General features: G+C 38.4%; 1 protein-coding gene across 2 annotated transcripts in view; it reads right to left on the bottom strand.

The window, feature by feature from the left end:
- Positions 1–408: 408 nt before the first annotated feature.
- The window catches only part of TOX (thymocyte selection associated high mobility group box), a 219,660-nt gene continuing 211,778 nt past the window's right edge, over positions 409–8,290 (bottom strand). For both annotated transcript variants that reach the window (XM_075270543.1, XM_075270544.1), the window contains 2 exons: positions 4,611–4,762; positions 409–1,551 (listed from right to left, as the gene is read on the bottom strand). In XM_075270543.1, the coding sequence (XP_075126644.1) occupies positions 1,515–1,551; positions 4,611–4,762 (189 nt within the window). In that variant the 3' untranslated portion in view covers positions 409–1,514. The remainder of the gene's footprint in view (positions 1,552–4,610; positions 4,763–8,290) is intronic.

Genomic DNA, 8,290 nt, shown 5'->3' with positions numbered 1-8,290 from the left:
GCCTGGGGGAATTCTCCCATTTGTCAAAAGACCTTTCATATTCATGTTAAATACAGCACAAGTAGGGCATTTTTCCATGCTTCACAGTTCTTTCACTAGATTTGACGTGTGATCATAGAAGCTTATAAGAACAATTTATCACTACCTCTTGCCAAGTTCCCTGGCCAAAACCTGATTGAAAACTAAAAGGCAGAATCCTATCTTTTCCCTGTTGTTTACTCTCGGGGCTTATATCATTTTACTACTCCATATAAATATAAACAGTTGCTACATTGTTGTCCGTTACGACAGTGTACACAATTTTTTTTTTTCTTTTTTACATCTCTACTTTCCAACCAAGAAAAAAAAAATGTGAAGTGCGGAAAGTTTTTGATCACTTTTATTTTTTTATCATTTAAAAACGCAAGTTTGGTTTTATTGAATGTCACAGTAGAAAGGAAATGAATTCACATGAATTGTGAAACGATAGAATTTTTCCAGCAAAAATGTGAAAACATCAAAGAAAACATATTTAAAAAGCTAAGAAAAAATTACTTACAAACACATAGATTTATTTCATAAATAGGCGCAACAGGCTCCATTTAATAAAAAAAAAAATAAAAAATAAAAAAAAATAAAAACATAAAATAAAAAGATTAAATACAGACACAGTATGGAGAAACAATAGAACACATAGCCAGGTATCAAGGTTACAATTTAGCCGTTTCCAATCTGTTTCTGCATCTAGTAAAATAACATATAAGCATTTGGCAGGTTTTATACATAGAGGGACATAATGACATTTACTAACAGTTACACAAGAAGTGATACAAAAAGCCATTTTAATGCGGTACAAAATAAACATGTTGGATTTCTGTATAGCCCAGAGCACAATTAGCCAATTTCCCGTCGTGGAGGATTTTTCTCCGAAATCTTTTTTTTTTTTTGAAAATATAGACATATTAGGCATTAAAAAATAAGCAAAAATATGAATGTTTGCCAATCCTAACCATTTTCCAAAGTTTACCACCTGGAATGTACCAGATTTCAATTGCAATTTAGCTACACAACATCCACATTTTATACTCTAGGAGAATGGACACTCATGCTATTTACATCCTTGCTATGAGTGCTACATCAAGCCATTTGGAAAGTCTTTAGTAGATTTATAGAAACAACCTTTATGAAAACCAATGGAAACTCCAGGACGCTTTAATCTGAGATGACTACAGTTGCTAAGGCAGCTTTACTAGTGCAGCACTTCACAGCAAAACCAATATAAAATATGAATGGTCCAATTTTCTTTAGTAATCTTCTTTCGGTAAAGAAGGGGAAATATGTTAAAGGAGTTTGAAAAGAAGAAGCAAGACTATTTTCCCAGAGTGGATAGCCCACAAATGTAAATGTCCTAAGTGCTTAGCAACTTGTATTTTCTAATGAACTGCAGTATTGCCATGGTCGCGAAATGCGATCCTTGACAAATGTTGTCCCTGCATTCCTCTTCTGAAAGACATTTCTCAGCGCGCTTCATACTTTCAGGTTAGGTACAGTGCTTTGTCCCTCTGCATGTTCCTGGGGAAAAGGAAAGCAAATTGCAATCAATAAAAGTTTTGCAAAGAAAAACTTTTGGTGCTTATATACAGTTGTAGATGTGGAAAAATGCTGTAAAGTAAGAATGCTGTAAATAATGGAAATGCTAATAGTTTAGAGTACAAGTAAAAGAGAAATCTAAAGCACAACAATATTTGGTGTAACCACATTTGGAGGCCCCTACGGCGCCCTGATCTCATCACCATCCAGTCTGTCTAGGATTACATGAAGAGACAGAAGGATTTGACCAAGTTTTCAACCATAGAAGATCTGTACTTAGTTTCCCAAGATGTTTGGAACAACTCTCCTTCAAAGTTTCTTTAAAAAACTGCTTGCAGCTAAAGCCCCACGTTGCGGAAATGCAGCTTGTTTTGTTGCAAATTTTGTATAGTTTTTTTTTTGAGCCAAAGCCAACAATGGCTATAAAAAAGGATGGGAATTTATATGAAGTGCTGTACAGCAAGTTAGCTCAGTAAAAGCAGTGGTGCGGACCCAAACAGTCAAAATAGGGACACAAAGTGTGCAGCAAACTGGTTTACTTAGAAAATAAACAGGAAAATAAATAAGCCTTGACTTCAGGCCCAAAAGGAGCAAAACAAAATACAGCCTTAACTTCAGGCAAAAACTAAATAAAAACCTGCTCGTCTGAGCAACTTACTAAACAGAAATAATAACCTAACTATATACGTGGCTTACTACCAGCCACACGAACAACACAGGAGCAATATTGTCTCCCCTTACTCAGGATTACAGGACAGAACCATACATCTCCTTTCACCTCATGGAACTGCCTTGTATTGCAGGATCTGCAGCCTTTTCTGGCCCAGTAATGAGCTCAGGATCTACACCTGGGCTGAGGCCTACTCCAGATCCACCCTGGACCGCATATATGTCAGAAACATGGGGCTGATATATCTGGACTCCAGCACTCTGCCTGTCACCTTCTTACAGTACTTCTACTTCTACCTTCTGCTCAGTCACTCCTGACATTGGTGTATAAAAACGCAACAAAATCTGCAATAAAAAATAGCTGCTTTTCGGCAACATGAGGCCTCAGCCTGCAGGTGTACCTAGAAGAATCGCTGCTGTTTTTAAGGCAAAGGCTGACCACACCAAATATTGATTTAGATTTCTCTTTTTTTTCAATTACTTTTCATTTTGTTAATTGACAAAAATAAACTATTAATGCTTCTATTTTCTCTAGCATTACCTAAAGCTCTCGCACAGTACTATATATGTGTATTTTGTATCTATAAAATTTCTTTCATTCTCCATACTGAGTTACAAATTTGGTTAGGGTCACACTGCAATTCTAGCTGAGAAACACACTATACAGCAAAATATCTCAATGCGTCTGTGATGCTTCCATAACAAGTAAGGTGAAAGTGAATGTTGTTTTACTGTTACCCAAAAGTTGCAGTGACCTGCTGGATTTCTGGGGCTGTCTTGTGTATCAGTAACTTGTAGGTGATGATACAACATTCAATGCAGCTCAAAATGGCACTCTGCGTTGTGATATGTTTTGGGGTAAAAGCCATTGTCTACCCTTAGCTTTACAGTCTTGTCTTGCTGTCCCTGTAAATTCTTACATACTCTATTAGGGGGCATTCACACTTGCGCCCCTGTGTGCCCTGTGTCCGGTTTATGTCCTAAGCCCCAGAGAAACTGGACAGGGGACGGTTTCCCAGCAGTCAGTTCCACCCATTCATTTGAATGGATTTTAAAAGCAAACTGCCAGTGTCCGCCTGTAGCTTCTCTGCTTCTCTGTTTTTTTGTGGCCGGACACAAAGTCGGACATGCAGGACTTTGTGTCCAGCCAAAAGAACTGGTTTCCCCGGTATGACACAGGGTGCACAAGGGTGCAAGTGTTTACATCTCCTTACATAGTTAGGCTCACAGTTTAGCCTGCATACTCAGGATCCATGCTATATGTCAACAGTTAAACACAGGTAGAATATGCCAGGTCTCAACTGATCTAATGTTGATGACCTATAAAAAGGAGAGGTCATCCATATGTAAGTCCTTCTGAATGCAATACTAACGCTACCCTAGGTTCACACCTACGTTCAGGTGTCCTTTCGTCAGGTCTTCTTGGGGACCTGACAAACGAAAACCTAAACCGCAGGCCCGGCTCATGTGACATCGGACGACTAGGCTGAAGCCTGTACGGATCGTGGAGAGGTAAGAGGTGTTTTTATATTTCATACCTCTCCCGGTCCACCAATCATTATACTCGGGGGTCTGAAAAGACCCCCGAGTATAATGATAGCAGCGGTAGCGGCTGTCACCGGGCCCCTAATGTCCTGGGCCCTGTGGCAGCTGCCTCCACTGCTATGGCGGTAGTTACGCCACTGACCGAAGTATAGAAACTATAAAAACCTTCATAATTTCCCTTCTATCCTAGACAAAGGACTATAAAAATGGTAATTCTGTATTCTTTCTATCCTGCTGCCCAGCCCAAAATTACTGTATGTGACCTGAAAAAAGCTCCTTGTCTTCTATGAAAACCCCATGTAGCATACCTATAAAGTGAGAATGGGGGGTCTGTACATTAAAAAACCCGGTATAATATTGGTGCATACTGGAGTAGATGTAACGCACGTCAGCACAGTGTGAACACAAATTCTACGCAAATCCTTGGTTGGATTAAACCTAGAGAGACCCCATGTTTCCCGAAACCCATACAAATATAGGGAGAACATATAATCATTCTACAGAAGTTGCCCTGCACACAAGGACTCTCATGTGTAGTCGTCTATGTGGTATCCTCTATAATAATAATGCATATTACAAGGTATAAGTCCTGTTTTATATTATATGCAACCCCTTTGTGCATTAGAAACAGTTGTTATTGTGCAACCATATCGCAATTCCCAATATGAGAAAGACGGTCTATTTGCCAGTATCTGCTTCAGAAACATCTCTATTACATTTGGTTTGCATTTCTATGAAGATTTAGAATTCCTGCGATGCTATGAATTTCTTTATAAAATATTTAATAGCAGGAGAGGAACACTAGAGTGTGCTGGTAGCCTACTCACCCATTACTGCAGTAGTCATTGTTCCATTCTATGGCCTGTCCTGGAGGATTCCTACAACCTGAACGGACATACTCCATTGCTTGAGTAACAACCTGGGCTGCTGTAGATGTGGGGCTGATAAGATTCTGATATTCTGACTGAAGAGTAAATCCCTGGGAAACAAACAAGACCGTATTACTTACACAGCGTGATATGCATGGGAAACAATAGGCACACAGAACAATATTCCGAAAGACATAAGATATGGAATAAAAGTAACACATCGAATGATCAATAGATTGGTATTCAATCCAGGACGTACATATATATCATATATATGCCTCTGCTATAAAGGACGCAAAGGTCACGTAGATTTATAAACGGATTACCCTAGACGCAAAACAAAAAGGTATTAAAGACAAAGAGGCGCACAACAAATATACATATATCCTCCAAATCTGCAATTTTTCCTCCTTCATTAAAACTCAAGGATACATTGCTTGTTAATTTTCAAAATATGCAACAGAATCTTTTTGAAAGCCATTGGCAGCAGGTGGCTGAGTGTTTTATTAGACTACACCTATTCATGCATTGTTCGCAAAACCCTTTTTCTTCATTCAATCACAAAGGGACCATCTGCTTCCTTTATACTTACACTTCTTTTTCAACTAACAAAAAAAAAGCAAAGCAGGATACTAGTGATGAGAATTAGCGAGTAACAAATAATAATCAAACTCCACACCGAGGAGGAAGAGAAAGAAAGCGCTCGCCTGGCGTTACAAAACAACAATTCACTTCACATCAGTATTTATTGTGTCAAAATTATTTACTCCATTATTAAATTACAACAGCGAGCGCAGGATTGTATATTGTGGAACTGACGTGAGAGATTCAGAGGGAGATATACACATATAGCAATAGACAAAATCTACAACTCGTATCTAATAATCTACTTACCTCTCGTATATAATAATCTATCTCTCATATCTATTAATCTACCTCTAATATCTAATAATACACCTACCTCTCATATCTAATAATACACCTACCTCTCGTATCTAATGATCTTATCTACCTCTCATATCTAATAATCTACCTACCTTTTATATCTAATAATCTACTTACCTCTCGTATATAATAATCTACCTCTCATACCGTATATAATAATCTACCTATCTCTCATATATAATAATCTACCTATCTCTCATATATAATATAATCTACCTCTTATATCTAATAATCCACCTACCTCTAATATCTAATAATCTACCTCTAGTATCTAATAATCCACCTACCTCTCGTATCTAATAATCTTATCTACCTCTAATATCTAATAATCTACCTCTAGTATCTAATAATTCACCTACCTCTCATATCTAATAATCTACCTCTCATATCTAATAATCCACCTACGTCTCATATCGAATAATCCACCTACCTCTCATACTGAATAATCCACCTACCTCTCATACTGAATAATCCACCTACCTCTCATATCGAATAATCTACCAATCTCTCATATCTAATAATCCACCTACCTCTCATATCTAATAATCTACCTAAATCTCATATCTAATAATCCAGCTACCTCTCATATAATAATCTACCTAGATCTCATATCTAATAATCCACCTACCTCTCATATCTAATAATCTACCTCTCGTATCTAATAATCTACCTAGATCTCATATCTAATAATCCAGCTACCTCTCATATATAATAATCTACCTCTCATATCTACTTAGCCATCGCTATATATAAAATTACTAGCATAAGGATTAAAGGGGTTGTCCTGGGTTAAACTTTTTATGTCTTCTCCAAAGATAGGCCATAAATACCTGATTGTGAGGGGGAAGGGTGACAGCTGGCACCAGACTGATCAGCTGAACAGAGCCACCTCCGGTGCCCACCCTATGCACTATACAGGGCTGGAAGCAGAAACCTCCCCTATGGCCGGACACAGTCACTGCAGCTTAGCTGCCACTGAATTCACTTAGAGATGAGCTGCAGTGACTGCGCCTGGCTGCTATACAGGGGAATCTGCTTCCGGCCCTGTGTAGTGTATAGGACAGGTGCTGGGAGTGATTCTGTACAACTGATTGGTCTAGTGGCCAGCTGTCAGCCCCCTACCCATCAGGTATTTATATAGGTCACACAGAGATTAACCCAAGACAACACCTTTATGCCTTGTGGCCATATCGCCAGTCCAATTCTGTACAGAAAGGTCACAGCTCCAACAGCTGAACAAAGAGCATGATGAATAATGTGCACAGCTTACACTGTGTGTTCAGCCAGTGATATTGCTATTACATATAGGTAGAACTGATAACCTTAATGCATGATGAGAATCTCCTCTTTCATTCGGCACCAGGAGCACATTTGAATGTTTTCTAATCCCCTAATTTATTTTGACGTGCCCCTCCCCTCCCCTCATCTCCTCTTCATTACACATACGCCTGTACACTCTATACAATGACAAGCAGATTACAGCTCTCAATAGGGAAGCATTGGAAAGAAGGTAGAAATACAGGATTTCACAGAAAGGAGCCAATTGTATTTAAAATATATTACACAATTATTGACAAATGCTGCCAGGAAATGAAAAATGTTTGAAAGTTTAGTTATTCCTTAAAATCTCCCTTACTTAGCTATACTGCATTATGCTGTGCACTTTTTGTAGGGAAACCTGCATTTAAAACTGTATGTGAGCGTTTAACCTAACCAATGCAAACAGGCCAATTTACATAGTAAATGCAATTTCTATCCTTATAGCCTCTCGTATGGGACAAAGATTTATGAAACTGTTTAAGAAAAAAAAAAAAGTCTTAGTTGGGCATAGCAACCAATGACATGATAACGTTCATGTCGTAATGTGTAGAACAAGTTATTCACCAGCTGCAATGACACCCCATGTGTCTCCAGCCTAATGTACCAGCTACATTACTACTATGTAGGTTCATCTCCTATGCTATACATATGGTAAAATCTGAACTAGCAGACTGAATATTAACTTGACTAAGACTAATGGAAACATGAGTCCAGGCCTACACTCCTGGACTGTACAAGGGTTCTGTTGGAAGGTTAAACCTGTTAGTTACAATGATAACTGTGGCCATTCATTTAGAAAATACTGGTGCAAATGAGAATTGTTCAATGTAAAGCAGACCTTCTATAATATGCATGATCACCTTGAGCACCTGAGCTCTAATAATCAGCTGGGAATAAGTTCTACAGCATATTGTGTATATTATACATGGCGCTAGAATTACCACATTTTGTGAAGACCCATTTTTAGGACTAATTTGGAAATATGCTAATATATAGGATATACTTATTTTATGTAAAGTTGTATAGCTTTCCCTTAAATACAAAACTCCTGTATGTCGGTAGAAGGGCAACATGGTGGCTCAGTGGTTAGCACTGCAGCCTTGCAGCGCTGGAGTCCTGGGTTCAAATCCCGCCAGGAACAACATCTGCAAGGAGTTTGTATGTTCTCCCCGTGGTTACGTGGATTTCCTCCCATTCTACAAAGACATACTGATAGGATAAAAAATGTACATTGTGATCCCTATATGGGGCTCACAATCTACATTTAAAAAAATATATATGTCATGTGGCATGTCAGTGGAACTCAAACCGGAATGAGGTATAATTTCAACCTCCTCGTCCCCAATGTAAAATCTGTAATTGGGCCCCTACCA

The sequence above is a fragment of the Leptodactylus fuscus genome, chromosome 4 (genome assembly GCF_031893055.1).
Source record: "Leptodactylus fuscus isolate aLepFus1 chromosome 4, aLepFus1.hap2, whole genome shotgun sequence".
NCBI lineage: Eukaryota > Metazoa > Chordata > Amphibia > Anura > Leptodactylidae > Leptodactylus > Leptodactylus fuscus.
The sequence above is the reverse complement of the archived record's forward strand: the minus strand, read 5'-3'. Positions and strand labels throughout refer to the sequence as shown.